This window comes from Trachypithecus francoisi, unplaced genomic scaffold, assembly GCF_009764315.1.
Source record: "Trachypithecus francoisi isolate TF-2019V2 unplaced genomic scaffold, Tfra_2.0 Lachesis_group17, whole genome shotgun sequence".
Taxonomy (NCBI): domain Eukaryota; kingdom Metazoa; phylum Chordata; class Mammalia; order Primates; family Cercopithecidae; genus Trachypithecus; species Trachypithecus francoisi.
In genome coordinates, this window is record NW_022681462.1 from 38,258,494 (window position 1) to 38,281,045 (window position 22,552).

Genomic DNA, 22,552 nt, shown 5'->3' on the forward strand with positions numbered 1-22,552 from the left:
TGAGTTTGCATCCTTTGTAGGGACATGGATGCAGCTGGAAACCATCATTCTTAGCAAACTATCACAAGAAGAGAAAACCAAACACCGCATGTTCTCACTCATAGGTGGGAACTGAACAATGAGATCACTTGGACTCGGGAAGGGGAACATCACACACTGGGGCCTATCATGGGGAGGGGGGAGGGGGGGATTGCATTGGGGAGGTATACATGATATAAATGATGAACTGATGGGTGCTGACGAGTTGATGGGTGCAGCACACCAACATGGCATAAGTATACATATGTAACAAACCTGCACGTTATGCACATGTACCCTAGAACTTAAAGTATAATAAATAAATAAATTAATTAATTAATTAAATAAATAAATAAATAAAATTTAAAAAAAAATGGGGTGTCTCATCCTTAGTTTAGAAAATGACATTTTGCCAGGGAGGGAGAAGCTTGGAAGTCCCTTGCCTTGTATAATTTAGTTTTAATATAATATTAAGAGGTTAAATGAGGACAGTACATTGTTTCAAAACGAATAGGATGAAAAGAAATACGACTTTTAAGAAATGTGAAATCTTGTGTTGTATGTATGAGTTTGGGTTTTGTGTTGTCTTCTCCCTCCCAGTTCCTTTTTGTAAAGGTATCTACTTACTTTTCTAAATATTTCTTGGCAAGGAAAGGGGAGGAATTAAGCAATGCTAGTTTTTTTCTTATTTCATAGCCTTGTTTATAGCAAAATTTGAAACTCTGCAAACATAAATTTAAGTAGTACATTAAAAATTATATTTGTCTAAATAAATGCCTCTCCAGGTTAAGTGGAGTACAGGTGTTTCTAGCTTATAAAGCTAAAATTGATAATTCATAACTTTCAGGAAAAGTAATTTATAATTACTCTATAGGCCTGTTCGTTAAAAGGAAGTTAAGACATTTTACTTTTACATTAGCTTAAAAAGTTATTACCTTTTAAAGTATAAAATTAATATATGTTCATTACAGAAAACCTGGAAAAATATAGGACAGTATAGACTGTTATCAGTGCTGTTCAGCTGGAATTGATTGGTGTGTCTTCCTGGTTGTTTCAGACCCCTGGTGCTGATCTAAGAGTTGGTGCCTTGTTCCGATTAGTCACAGCCCATGGTGTAGCAGTTGATAAATAATACTTGAAATCCCAGAGTCATTACTGTTAAACATTCTGGTGTCTAAAAGTTACTTTTAAAAATATATCACACTTTTGGCTGGATGCGGTGGCTCATGCATGTAATCCCAGCACTTTGGGAGGCCGAGGTGGGTGGATCACCTGAGGCCAGGAGTTTGAGACCAGCCTAGCCAACATGGTGAGACTCTGTCTCTACTAAAAATGCAAAAATTAGCTGGGTGCAGTGGTGCATGCTTGTAGTCCCACCTATTCGGGAGGCTGAGGCAGGAGAATGGCTTGAACCTGGGAGGCAAAGGTTGCAGTGAGCTGAGATCGTGCCGCTGCACTCCAGCCTGGGCAACAGAGTGAAACTCTGTCTCAAAAAAAAAAAAAAAAAAAAGTGTATGTCTGTATCTCATCACATTTGTGTATATCACACTTTCAAGCTGTTCACAGTGGCTCACACCTGTGATCCCAGCACTTTGGTAGGACAAGGCGGGAGGATTGCTTGAGCCCAGGAGTTCGAGACCAGCCTGGGCAACATGGTGAAACCTTGTCTCTACAAAAAATTACAAAAAATTAGCTGGGTACAGTGGCGTGCGCCTGTGGTGCCAGCTACTTGGGAGGCTGAGGTGAGAGAATCGCTTGAGCCTGGGAGGCAGAGATTGCAGTATTGAGCTGAGACCGCACCAGTGTCTATGAACTTTTCCTTTTTACTATTGACTTTTTTAAAATTAAAATTTGTAGTTACTCTATTAAATAGCTCTAGTCTTTTGACTTTACAAGCCCTTACACATACACCCCATATCAGAAACAGAAAAAAGAAAAATCTTACTGCCTTTCCTTATTTGCTAATAGGAAAACATACTTATGCTTTTATGAGTGAAGGGGTGTATAAACTTTTGGAAAGTGATTTAATTTAAATGCACTGCTTGGAACTGGAAATCCATAAGGTGCCTGGCAGGCTTAGAGACTGGGAGCCTAGAGACTGCAAAAAGCACAGTGCTGTTGGTACTGTTGATTGATGTAGGGCATTCACAAAAGACCACTGCCAGAAGTACTTTGCTGGTTGGCCAGGCTCACACCTGTAACTGCAGCACTTTGGGAAGCTGAGGCAGTAGGATCACTTGAGCCCAGGAGTTCAAACACAGCCTGGGCAACATAATGTTTACAAAAACATATTTTTAAAAAATTAGCCAGGAATGGCAGCATGCACCTGTGGTCCTAGCTACTTCAGAGACTGAGGTAGGAGGATCACTTGAACCCGAGAGGCTGAGGCTGTAGTGAGCCGGGATTACACTACTGCACTGCAGCCTGGGTGACAGAGTGAGACCCTGTCTCAAAAAAAAAAAGTACCTTATTGTCAGCAGGTTTACCTCACTTGGTGTTACCACTTGACTGCACCATTTTAGTGCCAGGCAAGGAACCAAGGCTTACAAATTTAGGTAAGTATTTCCAAGATCCAGATGATTAATATTTTAAAAAGTCACTGACTTTGAAGTCAGAGAAGCGTCATGATTTGACTGTAAGATGTGAATACATCAGCAAGTTAATTCGAATGTTTATATGCATGTGCAGCCCTTTCTGGGAAGGTTAGGACCCAGTAAAAGTGCAGCTCTGTGAAGTCCAATCCCAATCAGCAAATTCATTATAAATAACTTGAAAGGTTTTACTCTTGTAGTTGGTGGAGTTACTCAGGTTTTATATTCTTACACAGTTCAGATTCCAGTGGTCTTTGGTGAATTGGGTTAAGTGGAGAGTATTTGTCTTAACTGATGGTCAAATTAAATAATATAATGCTAACAGCTTCTATATGTTAATATATTTAGAGAAATAAAGTAATGTTTCCTTATTCCCTTATCGCAAAATTTGATTTTAACAGCTAACTATATACTTTCCTGCCTTTGCCCTCACCTGACCTGGTAGTACCAGTTCAAGATTGATTATTCCAACTGTTTGTTCTGTAGAAGCCTGAGGTGTTGTATTTTTGGCTCAGTTAAAATAGAATCTTGTTTTTTCCCTTACTAGAACTGTGTTTGTACAAATCATTTTGCACAGTAAGATTTACTATATGATATTTGTCTAGCTTTATCTTCCTGATCAGACTGAAAGCACCTTGGGGGGAAATAACGGTATTTACTGTTTTTAATCCCAAAGTGAATAGCACAAAATCTTGGAACTATTGAAAGTTTAAAAGTATAGTTGCCTTTCAGGATCTTTGATTCATGCTTGTATATATCAGGCCAGTTTTACAGGAAAAGGGCAGTGGATCTAGGCAATCTAATTGTGAATCTCATGGCTGACACCACTTCAAAGTGTGGTCCTGTGCAAGTTCAGTTGCATCATGTGACACATCAGAGTCATTCTAGTGATTGTCATCTACCTTAATGCTTTTTTCTTTCACTGGCTGAAGGGTCTCTGCAGGTGTAGTTATTGGTGGTTACTTTCCTGACAAAAGTCTGGGCCCTGGGGATTGATGTTACCATAGACTTCCACAAGATGGCAGACCAAGCCCCTTTTTTGTTTTACTGGGTTTCAAATAGTTTTTAAGACACATTGCTTATACTTTTGATTATTCTTAAAGTTTTTTTTGCCTTTTCTTTAGGTGGGCAGTATCAAACCGGGAAATGCTTATAGCTCAAAACAGCTCCTTGGAATTTAAGCTACACAGACTGTACTTTATTAGCTTGTTAATGGGTGGAACCACAAATCAGCGAGAGGCATTACAGTATGCTAAAAATTTTCAGCCATTTGCCCTAAATCATCAAAAAGGTGAGTCTGGAGTCAGATATTATTAATGTTTGAAACAGGGCTATAGCCACCACTATAACTTAACGGTTCTTGTTGGTTTGTTTTGTTTTTTGTTTTTGAGACGCAGTCTCGCTCTGTCCCGGAGGCTGGAGTGCAGTGGTGCGATCTCAGCTCACTGCAAGTTCCACCTCCAGTGTTCATGCCATTCTCCTGCCTCATCCTCCCGAGTAGCTGGGAGTATAGGTGCCCGCCACCATGCCTGGCTAATTTTTTATATTTTTAGTAGAGATGGGGTTTCACCGTGTCAGCCAGGATGGTCTGGATCTCCTGACCTCATGATCCACCCGCCTCGGCCTCCCAAAGTGCTGTGATTACAGGCGTGAGTCGCCGCGCCCAGCCCAACTTAACGGTTCTTAACTAGAGCTAATACATGTTTGCCAGTAAACAGTTGTGGTTGATAATCACAGGAAAAGCTCTGACTGGCTCTAGAACAAAAACAAAAATATTAAAGCCTCTTAGAAGTCAGAGATGTTGCAGATTTTGGAATTCCATATTAAACTGAGAGGAGATCTGAGAAAGAGCAAGGTGTGCACTTACTCTCATCCACCCCAACCTGGCTGTGTGCTGCTTGTTTTGCCACAACAAAGTGTCAGAGAGCCAAGGCAGCAAATGTTAACCCCACATATCTGTGTAGGAATACATAAACTCTGCAATCAGAGATAATGTGATGACATAATTGTTACTCCTGTAGATAATGGTAATTATACTATGCTGTATATAAGAATTTAAATTATAAGTTCAGTATTTTCACTCCTTTCCTTTTCTCTCCATGCTGTTTAATTTAGGATGAAGGAAGAAACCAAGCTTAAGGACCAGAATTTTAAAGACCTGTTAATACATTATTTTAGGCTATATCAGGATGGGTGGGGGTATTCTTGCTTTTTGCAGCTTATTACTGCAACCAAACTAATGCTTTCTTGCTGGTACTTTTTTTAGACATTCAGGTTTTGATGGGAAGCCTTGTGTACCTGAGACAAGGGATTGAGAACTCACCATATGTTCACCTACTTGATGCAAACCAGTGGGCTGATATCTGTGACATCTTTACACGGGATGCTTGTGCCCTCCTGGGGCTCTCCGTGGAGTCCCCTCTCAGTGTCAGGTATGGAAACTGGCCCTGTCTGTTATTGAAGTATGCACTGCATTAGTCACCTCCCCTTAACTTGTTTGGTTCTTGATGTTTAAAACCAAAATAATTTTTGTCTGTCTGAAGAAGAATGCAATTGGTATTTCAAAAGATATCACAATTGGCAGTGACACTGTTTTAGAGAAGCAGTTTTGAAAGTGTGGTGTGTGAACCTCACAGGATCCTGAGAGCCTTTTCCACTGTATTGACATTAGTACAGATGGTCCAGAAACAGTGGTGGACTAAACTGCTAGAGCCTTGACACAAGTCGGGGCGGTGGTACAAATTCCACAGATACTTGCTGGATTCCTCACCACCACACCCTTGCAGTTTAAGAAATGCTAGTTTTACTTAACCACACCTATAATCCCAGCATTTTGGGAGGCCAAGGAGGGCAGATCACGAGGTCAGGAGTTCAAGACCAGCCTGACCAATATAGTGAAACCCCTACTAAAAACACAAAAAATTAGCCGGACGTGGTGGTAGGTGCCTTTAATCCCAGCTAGTTGGGAGACCAAGGCAGAAGAATTGCTTGAACCCAGGAGGCGGAGGTTGCTGTGAGCCGAGATTGCGCTATTGCGTGCCAGCCCGTGCAACAGTGCGAGACTGTGTCTCAATTAAAAAATAATAATAATAAAGAATATTCTTGACCTGGTGTGGTGGCTCACATCTGTAATTCCAGCACTTTGGGAGGCTGAGGTGGGGGAACCTCTTGAGGCCAGGAATTAGAAACCCACCTGGGCAACACAGCTAAACTCCATTTCTCCAAAAAACTTTTTAAAAAACGGATGTTCTTGATGAAACATTAAAATTATTAGTTTTATTACATCTTGACCTTTCGGTACACATCATCTTAGTAATTTGACAAAATAGGAAATCCACATAAAGCACTTCAGTTTCTTGTCAAAGTATGGTAATTGTCTTGAGAAAAAACATGTTGTTTTTTGAGTTATAAGCTAGCTGGTCACTTTTTTTCATGGAATACTTTTTTTGTTTGTTTTTTGTTTTTTTTCTTTTGTTTGTTTTTTTTGAGATGGAGTCCCCTGGCTGGAGTGCAGTGGTGCAGTCTTAGTTCACTGCAGCCTCCACCTCTTGGGTTCAAGCGATTGTCCTGCCTCAGTCTCTGGAGTAGCTGGGATTACAGGCTCCTGCCACCATGCCCAGCTAATTTTTGTATTTTTAGTAGAGACGAGGTTTCATCATGTTGGCCAGGCTGGTCTCGAATTCCTGACCTCAGGCGATCCACCGCCTCGGCCTCCCAAGGTGCTGGGATTACAGGTGTGAGCTACCACACCAGCCATGGAATAGGTTTTACTTGAAAGAATCATTAACATAGTTACCCACACTCAGGTTTTTGGCAGTCTTTTTTTTTTTTTTTTTAATCTTTTTTCTTAAATTTTTCAGAGACAGAGTTTTGCTGTGTTGTTCAAGTTGGACTCCAACTCCTGGGCTCAAGTGATTCTCCTGCCTCAGGCTCCTGAGTAGCTGGGACTACAGTTGTGTGCCATATCACCCAGCCATTTTTTTAAGTGAATGAAACAAGCCTGTCACATTTGAAAGGTCTTAAGTATTATCCTACAAAAGCATGCATGAGTAAAAGAGTCATTCAAAGTACAAGACAGACAAATGGATTTTAATGTAGCAGGGTACAAAAAGTTTAATGGTAAAGTTTCAGATTTTGCTCTGCAACCAACCTTTAGAAAACAACTACCTGTTTTGGTCAAAACTGAAAAGTCAGTTTTGGTGTGGTATTGAGGAGCAGTTTCTACAGTGATCCAAAGCGATCAAAGTAGTGCTACACATATGTGTGAAGCAAGGTTTTTTTTTCATTTATCTCAACCAGAAGAACATACCACAATAGATGTAATGCAGAGTAAGCTATAATAATCCAGCTGTTATCTGTCAAGGTAGGCATTCAGGAGATTTGTAAAAGTGTGGAACAGTGCCACTCTTCTCACAAATATAATTTTGTTTTGGAAACTGTAGGTTTTTTTTTTTTACAAGAATGTTGTCTTTAATAATGGCATGGTATTTTATTTTTACATGGACTAATCGCAACTTTTATGTTTCTCATTTTAATTTCTAATGCATTAAAGACCCACAAAAAGAAAAGCTCTTTGAGATCCTTAATATTTAAGCATATAAAGGGGTCCTGAAACCAAAACATTTTAAGAATCTGTTTTAAGAAAATAACTTTTTTAACTCTTCTGTTCATTTAATTCCACAAATGTTTTGTATATTTGCTATGTGCGAGGCACTGTGGGCACTGTGTTGGATATAAGATGAATAAGGTGTATTCCACAAGGTTCTCCATCCTAGCACAGGAGCAGACAGATGCAATTAGCTATAATGTGAGGCATTGTTGCCGTCAGTTTCTCTGAGGAAGACTCTGAAGTGGGAATGTACATGCAGAAAGTTTATTGACATCAGCACCTGTGGGAGAATGAAAACAGCAGGATTGGGCAGAGAGGAAAGTTGGACTGTGTTAGAGTGGCAGCAAGGTCTCTCCCATTCCTGAGGAACTCTGGAGCTGCTATGGGCCTGTGGAGTTGTCCCAAATTGGGCCTACAGGGCTGGGCTTTTGTACCCTCACATGGAGCAACTTGCTGGATATGACTCTGGTCAGATGACTCTTTTCAACTGAGGATAGTCCTGAAGAGACAGACACAGCTGAGAGTTGGCTGCCAACACTTCCACATCTGAGAAATGAGTGCTTCTACCCTGGACAGGGGTGATCTGGGGATAAAAGGAACTGTGCAAAAAAATGTTTCAGGAGCAAACATGTCATTTGACTGATAAGCTGAGCCCATTAAACTTTTTTTTTTTTTTTGCTATTTTGTTTTGTGCAATATAAAACCTTTTTTGGCATTAATGTAAGATTATTATGAAATTATGTTTTATTTTTTGAAACAGGGTCTCATTCTGTTACCCAGGCTGGAGTGCAGTGGCACCATCATGGCTCACTGCAGCCTCAACCTCCTGGCGTCTTCCCACCTCAGCCTGTTCAGTAGCTGGGACTCTAGGCACATGCTGCCATACCTGGCTAATGGCTAATTTTTATATATTTTGTAGAGACGGGGATCTCACTATGTTTCCCAGACTGGTCTCGAACTCCTGGACTCAAGTAATCCTCCCACCTTGGCCTCCCAAAGTGCTACAATTACAGGAGTGAGCCAGCACCATCTACTGTTATGAAATTCTCTAAAAACCTTATTCTCAATTCTGTACTTCTTTCCTATGGACTGAAAATGGTATATAAATCAGCACCATCTGCAGACCACATTTTGAGTATCATTATTCTAATTAGCATATACCTTGGAGCACATTTTGTAAGAAAAATAAGTATGGTGGTATATGGTCTGTAAGGAAGGGAATAGGAAAGAAAGTTATGTCTTTTGTATTGCTGAATGAAGTGCAAGAACATCTCTTTTTCCTTCAAACTCAGATACTACAACTACTGTATTTGGAAGAGTAGTAGTTCTTAATTCCTGCTCTTCATTTGAATTAATTGGTTCTCCAAAGCTGCTTTCTTTTTTAAAATGCATGTTTTAAAACTTTTTCTATTTTCTGAGGAAGTAAGCTAAAGTTAAATTACCCTAGCAAATGAGTTTTTTTTTTTAAACATTTGCATTCTTTAACTGCATTTACCCGCATATTGGTGAGGTTTATTTAGTAAATTTAGAGTTTCATTTTTTGTTTTGTTTTTTAACTGGGATTGGTTTTCAATAACTTCAGGAAATATACCAGTGGGCCTGGGGAAGAAGGGGAGGGAAAACAAGTTATTTTTCTTCTAGTGCAAATGGCTAGATTTACTTTTAGCAGAACAGAAGGCTCTCACCCCGTCCAGGGGCCAGGGTCTGCGGTACACAGAGTCTGGAGAAATTGATGTCTCCTTGGACCAAGCGGCCTGACACCTGGCCTGGCACTGACGTTTCCTCTTCTGCTCTCCCAGTTTCTCAGCAGGTTGTGTGGCACTGCCAGCTTTAATTAACATCAAAGCCGTGATAGAACAGAGGCAGTGTACTGGAGTTTGGAACCAGAAAGATGAATTACCTGTGAGTTCCATTTTCTGTTGGCTATTTACTTTTACTGCCTTTAGAAGAATATGACATCTTTAAATGTTCACCTTTTAACCAGGAAACATTATTGTAGCCATTCGACAGGAGTTCTTTTATAGATATATAAAAGATTAAACAATACAAATGAGGAGCCTAGTACCTTTTGGGGACCTTGGAGGAGGAGTATTACAATTTTGACTTGAAGTGCCTTTGAAAGCTGGGGAAGGGAAACATCAGAAGTGGTGAGAGTTATAGATGCAGTAGCATGCAGTGTGTTCTGCAGTGCAGTTCACAGACCACTCCTGTGATTGTTTTTCTAATACAAAAGGAAAGTTAATTGGATTTACTTTTGTCTTAACTATTGCTGTCAATAAGATCATGGGTTTGTGCTGGTTACATTTTCCTAATGCCAACAGAATAAGTACAGAGCTCTTAAAGGTCGTCCGTGTAACACCTGCAGTCATCAGTGGGCCTCTAGTACTGTATTTCTGCTGCTCTCCTAGAAAGGACCATGGTTTTAAACATCAGCACAATCACTTGCCAACTCTAGAACTTCTCTAAGCAGTAGCATATTCATCTCTTAAGACAAGGACCAGCTTTCTCTTTATGGGGCTGCTGAAGGCTGTAGATAACATAAGCATGCTTAGAACGAGATGGGACACATGGTAGGCACTCAGATTGTGACTGCCATGGTGCACTTATGATGTGGAGTAGCGAAGGTCGTTGTATGTGTGTTTCCACCAGGTCTCTGACAGGCACTAAGACTCTGGGCTGGAATTGTCATTCCTGTCATGATTGTGTCACAGACCCTGAAAAGCTAACATACGCATTTAGTTTTTTGCCCCTTTTATACCACACCTGTACACAGGTTTATTTGCAGTTACCTTGTTCTTCCAGCGGGTAACCCTGTCAGTTGGTTGCCCCAGCTTCTCAAAGATGTTTTCTGATTAAAGGCACAGGTGCAGTCCTGGTCCTGAGTGTGGTCAGGACACAAGCAGCACTCCTGCTCCCCTGCCACTAACTTGAACAAGTGAAAAGAACTTGAGCCTTCACTTGTTTTGTGGAGGCAGGTGCCTGGCATCTGGCAGTTTCCCGTTTATGTTGTAAGCATCTCTGACATGCACTAAGAGCAGACTGAAATCTGAATTCACCTAAAGACTGTGTGTCAAGCCAGTAAAGCCGTTAGAGGTGGTGATCTGCCCATTAGAGGTGGTGATCTGGTCATTGTTTTTTGTCAGACTTGTTTTTACACTTTGTCAGCTTTCTTGAAAATAATCTTGAAGGCTAAGTTATCACTTTGAATCACTAAGACTGTTCATCTGAGTTAGAAGAGTGCTATAGAAAGTTACATTCAGGTGAATAGATCTGATCAATGTTCTTTGCTGCACAGTATGTATTACCATGTGGATGATTTTGTGAAATATGGCTTCAGCTTTTTTACTTTTTTTTTCTAACAGATTGAAGTGGACCTTGGTAAAAAGTGCTGGTATCACTCTATATTTGCCTGCCCCATTCTTCGTCAGCAAACGACAGATAACAATCCACCCATGAAATTGGTCTGTGGTCATATTATATCAAGAGATGCCCTGAATAAAATGTTTAATGGTAGCAAGTAAGTGTCTTTTAAAAAATGTTAGCAAGTAAATTTTGTTTTGGAACTTGGTAGGAGGATAAGAAGTGATGAGGATTAAAAAAATGTAGCTAGATTTAGAACTAAATAAATTTCTTAACTACTCATTTGGCAAAGTGGGTGGTATCTGATTTGAGTATTTTTAATTTATCTGTGGATTTGGTGATTAGATTTATAAGCATGTCTTTAACTTTTGGGGTAGGTGATAGATTTTCCCCTTTTTTATACAAATGGAGTTACATACTAAAAAATGTTCTATACTTTGCTGTTTTCACTTAGTGATGTGTCTTGGAGATCTTTCTCTATGCTGCAGAAACAGCCCTCATTATTTTTTTGTTAAAGCTCCAGTATATTCTAGTGTATAGAAATATGATGGGGTAGCCAGTTCCCTGTTGATGAACATTTGTTTCTCTAAACAGTGCTAAGTGAAGGCGACGGGCATGGTGGCTCATGCCTGTAATCCCAGCACTGTGGGAGGCTGAGGCAGGCGGATCATGAGGTCAGGAGATCGAGACCATCCTGGCTAACACGCTGAAATCCCGTCTCTACTAAAAATACAAAAACAAAAAATTAGCCGGGTGTGGTGGCGGGCCCCTGTAGTCCCAGTTACTCAGGAGGCTGAGGTGGGAGAAGGGCGTGAACCCAGGAGGCGGAGCTTGCAGTGAGCTGAGATCCCGCCACTGCACTCCAGCCTGGGCGACAGAGCAAGATTCCATCTCAACAAAAAACACAAAAAAAACAGTGCTAAGTGAATTATCTATACCTGATACATAAATTCCTAGAATTGAAATTACTGGTTCAAAGGATATATGCATTTGTAATTTATTTTAGATAGTGAGCTCAGCTTTTTTTTTTTTTCAGATTGAGTCTCACTCCATCACTCCAGCTGGAGTGAAGTGGTGCAGTCTCAGCTCACTGCAACCTCTGCCTCCCGGGTTCAAGCAATTTTCATGCCTCAGCTTCCTGAGTAGCTAGAATTACAGGCGCACACCACCACACTTGGCTGATTTTTGTATTTTTAATAGAGACAGGGTTTCACCATGATGCTCAGGCTGGTCTCAAACTCCTGAGCTCAAGCGATCCACCCACCTCAGCCTCCCAGGTGTGAGGCATCATGCCCAGCCAAAATTGTTGATCTTAGTTCAGGCTGTACTGGTTTCATGTGCCACTGTGAGGCATGTGGGCCGTTCTTGGTGTGGGCTTATAGCTGCCATCAGATTTGCTGCCCTTGAATGGATTGTGTGACCAGTACATTTGAAATTCATTTAAAGACTGATGCAACCTAAACCTTTGGGAAAGAGAAATTGAATTTATTTTCAAAACCCCAAAAACGATATCCAGAAAAGTTATCTTTGTTTTGTTTAAGAAATAATTTTCCATGAAGAAAAGGCTTTCAGTTTAGGATCTGGCATGGGTGGTATGTATTTGTGACCCTTCAAATCTTCGTGGTTATATTAAGGGAAAGCATAATTCATCCTCAAAGCAAAATGCAAACAGACTTGTTGTTTTTATGTGTGTGTGATTGTTAAAGATACTCTATGACGAGATAAAAATTGAATGCTCAGTACTGAGCCTGCTCCTTCACTCAGTGTTTTCTTCTTTGTCTTTAGATTAAAATGTCCCTACTGTCCAATGGAACAAAGTCCAGGAGATGCCAAACAGATATTTTTCTGAAGAGATAACTTTAGTTTGCAATTTGTAAGTGAAACGGAGACATGGGCGCATTTCAGAAGAGAACGTTCCATATAATGCAGCTAACCAAGGACTCCTGTGTTTCTATAAGCTAATGCTCCAGAAACTTTGCCAACCTGTTAGTGTACACACACTGAGGGGAGTGCTCCCGGTGAATATTATCATAGGGCTTTATTATATTCTTGGTCTTCATTTCTGATCAAGTAAATACACCAGCAGTTGTCATTCAATGCAGGTTTTTGTACTTAATTATATGGTGATTTTTTTACTTTTTAAGAGCAGAAACAGAAATTGACCTCCCCACCATGTGTTTAATATTTCACCTGCTTTTACTTTTGTCATTTTCTTGATAATCGTAAGCCTTGAGAGTGTTTGTGAAAAAGTTTTATTTCCTGTTATGTATACATAATTAAATGAAAATTCTTCAGAAAAAGTTTGATAAATTGAATTGTGGTTATGAAACTAATTTGCATTTTTATTTGCTTAAGAAAGAAAGCTGTGATAGATTCCAGATTTGCTTTTTGATGTTTTCTTCTGCTCCAGCTCCAAGAAGTCAGCACACCTGCATTTTAGCTCTGCATGCAGCCCCAGCAGGCTGCGTGTTTAAGAATTTCATTGTTTAACCGGCTGGTGTGAGAAGTCTTCCGTTAGCGTAGAGTGGAAGGAGTACTAGTGTTCGGTTGGTTTTGCTTTTTTTGTTTGTTTGTTTTTGCTTTTATTGCCAAGAGGTGCTTGTTTTAAAAGTATGTTTAATAAAATGAAATTCTAAAGTTAGAAGTGTTCTTAAGTTGATATTTGCTCTCTTGGTCTTGGTAGCCCTATTGTATCATTGCAGACACAGTGTTGTGCATGTGTGTATTATATATGTGCACCAGCATCAAACATTGTGTATCTGGAAGGAAAGCAGCATGTTCCAGTTCTAAAATGCAGTTACCAGACCCATCACTTTAAATCCTTAAAGTTAGAAGCTAGCAATTTTCTGTAGTGCAGAATGTTTATTGCTGTTTTTGTGTTTGAATAGTATAATGTTTGATGCCTCCCTTCTGCAAAGTGTATCATCTCATTGACTGTGAATCTGTATATTATTCTAATGGATACAGATAATGATCTTTTCTCTTGTGAGGTATCTTCATTTAATGCACTGTCCAAAAATAGCCATGTGTAAGAGTCTCTCTGTATGATAAACTACATGGAAAAGACTTCTGTGGACATAATTCTGACTGAAACCCATGAAGTGACTTCAGTATAAGAATGTTACATGGAAATCACCAAATATTTTGCAACTTTATTTCATCTGACATGGAGTGAACATCGATAGGAATACTTTCAAAGAAAATGAAAAAAAGAAAACACAAAAGCAAAAAGAAATGTGGCACTTCACATTTTAAACTACAGATGGACTTGGTTTGAGGGAGGGGAAATCACAGATTTGGTGCTAAGTTAATTAGAAACTGGCAGCATTTTACAGTAGTACACCAACCTGGATGTTTTTTTCTGAAATGTTTACCTGGGAGAGCTGGGGTTTGTTTGTGAAGGGAAAGAGTACTGTGGAAAAGCTCTGCCTGAGTGCCGTGCGGCCAGACCTATGTGGATGGCTACTCCGTACTGTGCGGGTTCGCCAGCGGTTGCGATTGGCTGGGCTCGGAATGCTTGTCTGGTCCAACCTCAGTCTGGCCCCATAGCGACTTTTGCCCCATGATTCTGCTTCACTGTTGGAGTCCTCTTTGAAGTTCCCCCTCTCTTTACTAAAGCAGTGAAGGAAGAGAACAGAGACAAACTCTTTGGACTGTGAAAGACAAGGTAGAGAATTCCAGGCAACAGTCTGACCAAGGGTGTAAACCAGTTTATTATATGTATTTTTTGCCTTTGAATTAAAACCTAGAGTGTTGTTTTTTGTTTTTATATTTTACCCTTTTTCTCCTTAGGCCGAGTTTAGCTTATTCTCATCTTTCCACCCCAAACACCTACACAACATTTAGGTTTCATGTAAGGTTTGAACAAGACAAATGTACTCTGAAGGCTGGTGGTAAATGTGTTTGATGACCAGACACTTCATGTAGTCGACTTGGGCCACTTTTAAGGACAAAAGCCAGAGCTCAGCTTTATCCCTCTCCCAGTGCTGGGAGCCAAAAAACTGTTGACAGTTTTTTGTGCCGCTCAAGACTTTAAAAAGAACATGCTTTAACTGAAGCATTGGACTCTGCAGCTTTCTGTGTAAGGTCCGTGTACTCCCACTGGGCAGGGTGAGGACCAAAAATCTGAAACTCTTATGAATCTGACATATTATATGGAAATTATATCTTGTCTTTAAGTGCATGAACTTAAAATTCATGAGAGACTAAATGTGAGGGAGAAGTGGATTTAAAGAGGCCAGACCTTAACCAAAGATGCTGAGGTACAGCATTCTGTCCTCCCTACCCTAGAAACTCCATAAATGCTGTCACAACCCTATCATCACTGATACTTTCTGCACGTCAGCAGTCCAGGAGGATGCTTTTTGTCTCTTTACCTCTACTTTACAAAAGGTAATGTGATAGAGGCAACGTTTATAACAGTCACATTTAATTATGTACATGAAAGACAGAATTTCAGAATGGTTTCTTAAATTTTATTGGGAACCGTTTCCACATATCAGTTACAGACAAAGGCCATGGAACTATGCTAAACCAATAAAACCTTTTTAGCAAATCTTTAAATTCTGACTTAGCCAGAGCATCTGAGTGTTCAAGTACTGTTTTACAATGGCTAAGATTGTCTCTTGATCGTTTTTCTCCATTGTGTGATCATCACAGATGCTATTTCTGTTTTATTGGTGATTATATGAGACTTCTAATACATAAATGAACGGGTATTGGTGCCTCTTTATTTTAAAAATTTTGAAGAAAAGAGCCACCTCATATTCATAGAGTGTGTATTTTTTGAGTGTGTGAGCATTTAATTAAAAATAAAGTTATGAAGTAAATCTTAACTTTTCTGTAGCAGCTAATGTATACAGAGACACTAAAACCCACACCACATTTTGTGGGAAATGAGGATCCTCTTTTGTCCTCTCCAGGTAGTCCCGCAGGTTATGCAGTTTAAGTTCAGTCTTCTTTATGCTGTGATTGATTTCCACCTAGTGGCTTAGCCTTTGGGACAGTGGATACTGCAACAGCCAAGAACTCTTGGTTATCCGCACAAGACAAGCTGCTGGTAGACTACATTAGCCCTCTGGTTTTCCAGCTCAACCTCTGATAAAGTGGACTGACAGCCACGCTGCTCAGTCTGTTTAGTCAGCCGACTCAGGTTATTTTCAGGGAAGGCATGGAGGCATAGTTTGGTTAGTTTCATCACTAGGATGTGTAAGGTGACGACACAAACCAAATACCTTTCTTTCATCACTTAACTATACGTACTTTATCTCTGGTAACACTAGAATGCTGTGGTCTTGAGGGAATGTTAGCAAGGGACACAGAAGGTTTGGTGTTTCGTAAGCCTGTCTAGCTGTGGCAGGTTTTGTGTGGTACACTGATGTTTACCATAAGCAGGTACAAGCTTCATGAACTGTTCTTAATGAACTATAATTGAATAGATACCAAAAATAGAATGACAAATGTATTTTAATAGCAGATGAGGCAGTTAGTTTTCGGATGAATTTTCCACTGTTAATTTTACTTCAAGACATAGCAAGAGAAACAAAATTTTGTTTTCAAGACATTTCCGCTACAGTTTCAAGTAGTGGGCATATGCTTCATTTACTTCCAAAGAGGCAGAAGCAGCTGGAATTGGCTTACAGCACTTGCTTTGTTTCATGTTATGGGTGAAGACCTACATACACTCTTCTTGTAGCAGTCACTTAACCTTCAGCAAGGCAGTGGTGGAGTTCACTATGATTTAGTGCCTGATCTTTTTTTTGGGAAGGGGCAGGAATGAATGTGTTGGGGCTGGGCGGGAAGCAGAAAATGGGAGCGTGAGTGAGTGTGCATGTGTCTGAAATTCACCATTGCCCCCACCTGCGCCTGGCAAGAAACAGGTGTTTGATGTATTTTGCTCATGACTGCAGTATGCATGTATTTTTTTTCCTTCTCTGTGTTTTCTAAACTTACACTAAAGGATTCATCAAATCATCTTGTTCAGATGGCTCAGGATTGTATTTATTTTGCTTACCCCGTGCTCTTGGGTTCTATAGTATTTCTATAATTATGTAACGAGAATAGTGTTGCACTGTAATCTATCATATAGAGCTATATGTATGGAAAATTTTGATCAATTTTTTTAAGAAATGTATCCTGTTTGCAAAGGCACAATAAAGTTCCATCTTATAGACTATAGGCAATAAAGCTAACAATAAACCTTATTTAACACAAACCACATCCATATCCTCTGTTCATTTGATTTTGGAAAAAGTCTAGCATATCCAGTAGTTTCAGGGAATTCATTTTAACTTTAAGAATTCTGATATATTTAATTTATAAATATCGGACTGATAGAATTTTGGAAAACTATAAGAAATGCTTTGTTAATGTGTGTATTCCTATGTAAAACACATGGCTTCTCAACTGTGTATATTTTTAAAAATTAAAGAACTGCACATTGAAAAATAGTTTTGTGGAACCGGTCTGTATGAATGTGCCAGGTGACAAAGGTATGAGGGAGGGAGTAGGGAGGTGCTGATTGCGAGAAGAGAAAATTACTGTCTGCATTTGCTAAGGGTCTGCATGTCAAGAATTTAAGAAAGTATCTGTCCCCATCTTACTCTGTTTCTGTGCCACCAACAGAGAGAAGAGAAGGTGACTGGGCACTGTCCCAAGTTGTCTGTTGTTTTGAGACAGACTCTCACTCTGTTGCCTGAGCTGGAGTGCAGTAGCCCAGTCTCGGCTCACTGCAACCTCCACCTCCTGGGTTCAAGCGATTCTCATGCCTCAGCCTCCCGGGTAGCTGGGATTACAGGCATGTGCCATCATGCCCAGCTAATTTTTTTTTTTTTTTTTTTTTTTAGTAGAGACGGTGTTTCACCATGTTGGCCAGGCTGGTCTCGAACTCGTGACCCTCAAGTGATCTGCCCACCTCAGCCTCCCAAAGTGCTGGGATTACAGGTGTGAGCCACTGCGCCCGGCTGTATCCCAAGTTTCTGAGTTGGGAATTGTTTTAATGTTTCCAAGCTGCTGCCCCCTCTAGCGGACCCTCCTGTGCACAGTGGGGACCCTGCCCTGTGTACTGACCAGAGTGGCAGTGAGTGCATAACTGGTAAAGTGGGGCCCGGAAACAGCTCGATGAACAGGCTGCTGGAGGGGCTGGAACTTGTGCTGTCAGCATTACCAGGGAAGACCAGAAACTGAATTGCCTTGTCTTCTATGGCAGGCCAAGGTTGTAGAGACCAAGCATTTATCTGTACTGCTTTTGTATATTTTTTAAGAGAAATGGTGTTACCTGAGGTTTTAGGATGTTTCTTACCTATGGAAACCCTTGTGGTCCCACCCAGTCAGGTTGGAGCTAGTGGCCCAGGTAGTATAAGAAGAGGCCTGGCGGGCCAGTCCAAGGTCTGACCACCTTTCCCTCCAGCATTTGGGCTCCTCAGGACTCAAAAGTGTGGTCCGTGGACCAGCAGCATCAGCATCACCTGGGAGCCTGTGAGAAATACAGAATCTCAGGCCTCAGCTCAACCCTGCTGAACCAAAATCGGCATGATCATGAGAAAACGGGCTTCCCTTAGAAGGAGTGTCCTGGATGCTTCCTATTTCAGGAAGTATCCTCCCTCTCAAATGTGGCGGGTCAAGATCACACATACTGAACAGAATTTCCCTTGAGGACTAAGGGCAAATCTGTTAGTCATCAAGAAAATTTATATTTAGTGTGCTTTGAACTCTAGTTATTGAAAAAATCAGTGTATTTCTTTAAGCATCTAGGTAATTGAGGGAGTACTGTATTTGCAGTATAGTAAAATGCATTCATTTTCTACCCCCTCCACCAAAACAGGGAAGGTGAGCATCAAAGATGGAAAACAATTTTGGTAATGACAAAATAAGGACTAAACATGCATCTTTAAACAAAACAGCTTGATGCTTCTCACCCCCCAGCAGAGAAACTTGATAATAAACAATATCCCAGCAGAAGATAGGCTTTCTTTACTTTTCTTTTTCCTTAGCACCCAGTAAGAAGCTTAATCGCATAACCCTGTGTACACAAAATTTAGAATTCTGAAACATTTTACAAAACAATAGTGCTACAAATGTGCGATGTGCTATTTTATTTTTAATGCTCCCCAAGACTAATTTGATTTCGTGACCTGCTAATGAGCCAGTTTTGTTGTTGTTGTTGTGGTTGGTATTTTTTTAATAAAGTATATTATACTTTTTTTTATAAAGTATATTATACTTTAAGTTCTAGGGTACATGTGCACAACATGCAGGTTTGTTACATATGTATACTTGTGCCATGTTGGTACTGCACCCATCAACTCGTCAGCACCCATCAACTCATCATTTACATCAGGTATAATTCCCAATGCCATCCCTTCCTGCTCCTCCCTCCCCATAACAGGCCCTGGTGTGTGATGGTCCCCTTCCAGAGTCCCCAGTGATCTCATTGTTAAATTCCCACCTATGAGTGAGAACATGCGGTGTTTGGTTTCCTGTTCTTGTGACAGTTTGCTAAGAATGATGGTTTCCAGCTGCATCCATGTCCCTACAAAGGACACGAACTCATCCTTTTTTATGGCTGCATAGTATTCCATGGTGTATATGTGCCACATTTTCTTAATCCAGTCTGTCACAGATGGACATTTGGGTTGATTCCAAGTCTTTGCTATTGTGAATAGTGCCACAATAAACATACGTGTGCATGTGTCTTTATAGCAGCATGATTTATAATCCTTTGGGTATATACCCAGTAATGGGATGGCTGGGTCATATGGTATTTCTAGTTCTAGATCCTTGAGGAATCGTCATACTGTTTTCCACAATGGTTAAACCAATTTACAATCCCACCAACAGTGTAAAAGTGTTCCTATTTATGAGCCAGCTTTTAAAACCTTGCATGATGGGACAGTGATGCAGTGGTCCACTTATCCACCATACTTCTTTGAAATCTGTCAATATATCTATGATAGAAAGTACTTAAAAACAACAGCAACAAAAAACACTTTCCTTGTAGCAGTAGGGTATTTCGTATCCTTGTGTGAGCCTTCTATGCTAGCAAATGTGGCGATACATCTCAATGTTAGAAGGCTTGTATAATCCAGAGCTACTAATTACTGAGCTCTCGTGTGTCAGGCAATGTTGCATTTATTTAGCTATACTTCCTTTCAGCTTAGAAAAGTACAAAGTGCTTCATGCTAAACATTGGCATGTAGAATCCTTTAATAAAAAGACATGTATTTTAACATGTGGTATGACGTCTTAGCAGTCACTCATCTTTAACAGATTTTTAAAATTCCACTCTGCTGGGCACTGAGATGAAAGCCTACAATCTGCTGGAAAATACAGAAAAGTAGAGCCAAGGTCCTGTAATGAGGTTAATAACAAGAGGGTGCTGGAAAAGAAAGGAGAGCTGTAATCATTGTGTGTTTTTAAGGCCTACTCTAGCTATAATGGGAAGAAGGGTGGTTGGGGAGGGGACAAGGCTAGAGCCAGGGAGGACAGTATGTAATTAAGGTCAATGTGAATATTTATTGAGTATTGGTCTCGGGTACTCTTGGAGGTCTCGGATAGAGTGGTGAACCAGGCAGACTTTTTCTCTAAGTGAGAATCAAGGTCATGAAGGAAATACAGGAAGGCAACGTGCTCATCACACAGTGCTCTGAACCTCCCATTATTTAGAGAAGCAGTATTAGGTTCTTGTCTCAAGTGATAGTGGGCTTCCTTGCTCTAGCATTTTAACTGTATTCCCACTTCTCTCTATTATCTATGTTTTCTAGAAGGATGAATTTCTAACTTTGCCAGTCTCTATATCGGGCTCCTACACTGTGTGGGTTGTGTAAAATTCTCCCAAATTCCACTTGGGGCTGGCCTTTTTACTCTCTTAAAAGACATTTAGTGGCTGGGCATGGTGGCTCATGCCCGTAATCCCAGCACTTTGGGAGGCTGAGGTGGGGGGATCACTTGAAGTCAGGAGTTCGAGACCAGCCTGGCCAACATGGCGAAACCCCATCTCTACTGAAAAATACAAAACTTGGCATGGTGGTGTGCGCCTGTAGTCCCACCTACTTGGGAGACTGAGGCAGGAGAATTGCATGAACCCAGGAGGTGGAGGTTGCAGTGAGCCGAAATTGGGCTACTGCACTCCAGCCTGGGCAACAGAGCGAGACTCTGTCTCAAAATAAATAAATAAATAAATAAACAATGAATAAATAGGACATTTAGCCACCATGCAAGTGTTGGATCCATTCAAATGAAGGATTCTGGTGTGTCATTTCCCCTGCGAAGTAAAAATGTTTCTTAGAAGACATGTCCTCAGCATTCAAGACTAAGCTCTCCCCTTCAGAATAGATTGGAAAAGCATTTTAGGTTTTCTTTCATTCTTAAGCACAAGACTATGTTGCCTTTAGTTATTTCAGATATTTCAGATTAGTGAGCTAATCTGCCCTAAAGAGGAATTTCACGGGAAATTATCAAATTGTCTTGAAAACTTTCAAGGATGACTCAGGAAATGTGGGGCTGAGGGCCTCTGTCCTTCCTAGGGTGTGCCGTTAGGACTAGGCTTAGTGGCAGGTGTGGAGCAGGTAGCATGGGGTTTGTATGGTGGCTTCATGACCATCAGGGTCCCAGACTCCTTTCTGCTCCATGGCCTTAACATACGACTCAAATTTACCCTTGTCTAATCCTAGCTGTGTTCCAGGCAGGAAGGAAGAGGAAAGTGGGTGGGGAAAGGGTGAACTTCCCCATTGAGATAGCCCCTCTAGGAGGCCTTCCTGGAAGTCCCATGTGGCAACTTATTCACTGTGTATGACTCCAAGGTTGTCTGCGAAACGTGGTCTTTTAGGTGGATGCATTACCACCTTTTCGGATTCTAATTGTGTGGTCTTGGGCAAGTGATAGAAACTTCCCACACTTTTGCTTCCTCATCTGCAAAGTAGAATGATAGTAGTTCCTATATCATAGTTTCGATGAGACCTAAATGAGATACTGACCTATGGTGAATGTTGAATAAACTGGTAGTTTTATTACGTCAATAAAACATAAATGACATTTGCAGACTATGGTCAGCTAGGGGGAACAGAAAAGGGGGAAATAGTAACTGGCACACAGAAGTGAGATGTGTCTGAAGGGATGGAGGGGCCTTCAGTAGGTGCCGAGATGGCAAAATGGTACAGCACACTTCTTTTCCTCCTCTGCCCTTCCTCAGCTGCCCAGAGGATGACAGAGCTCCCTTGTGGAATGAATGGCCATAGCCATCAACAGCAGAAGTCAGGTGGTGGCACTCAGGATTCAAAGCTGAGGGGAATTTCAAATGACACAGTGCTGTCAGGGACTGAGTCTATCTGGGATGGAGGTTTCCTGAGATGTTGCCCTGCCGTGCACTGGGTGCTGAGATCCTAGGATATATGTAATAACATATATATCGATCAGAAAGGGCTACTGTTTACCTTTTTGGGGAAAGAACAGAAATGAGAAGAATCAGACTCAAGTAGCTGCATTCAGAGTATAATCAATACGACACTGGTTTAGAAAAATTCAGTACAGGCCGGGCGCGGTGGCTCAAGCCTGTAATCCCAGCACTTTGGGAGGCCGAGACGGGTGGATCACGAGGTCAGGAGATCGAGACCATCCTGGCTAACACGGTGAAACCCCGTCTCTACTAAAAATACAAAAACTAGCTGGGCGAGGTGGCGGGCGCCTGTAGTCCCAGCTACTCGGGAGGCTGAGGCAGGAGAATGGCGTAAACCCGGGAGGCGGAGCTTGCAGTGAGCTGAGATCCGGCCACTGCACTCCAGTCCGGGAGACAGAGCGAGACTCCGCCTCAAAAAAAAAAAAAAGAAAAGAAAAATTCAGTACAAGTTCATTTTTTCAGCATATATTTATTATTTGCTTACCATGTTCCATGAGCTATTCTAGGCAACTGAGAAAACATGTATAAACTCATGTACTTTGAGGTAGGGACTATTATGAGTTCCATTTTATAAGTGGGGAA

At 40.9% G+C, this 22,552-nt stretch overlaps 1 protein-coding gene across 1 annotated transcript in view; it reads left to right on the forward strand.

Moving 5' to 3' along the window:
- The window catches only part of RMND5A (required for meiotic nuclear division 5 homolog A), a 75,139-nt gene extending 58,112 nt beyond the window's left edge, over positions 1–17,027 (forward strand). The window contains exons 5-9 of the mRNA XM_033175377.1: positions 3,734–3,900; positions 4,876–5,041; positions 9,018–9,120; positions 10,581–10,735; positions 12,364–17,027. Of these exons, the coding sequence (XP_033031268.1) occupies positions 3,734–3,900; positions 4,876–5,041; positions 9,018–9,120; positions 10,581–10,735; positions 12,364–12,427 (655 nt within the window). The 3' untranslated portion in view covers positions 12,428–17,027. The remainder of the gene's footprint in view (positions 1–3,733; positions 3,901–4,875; positions 5,042–9,017; positions 9,121–10,580; positions 10,736–12,363) is intronic.
- The last annotated feature ends 5,525 nt before the right edge of the window (positions 17,028–22,552 follow it).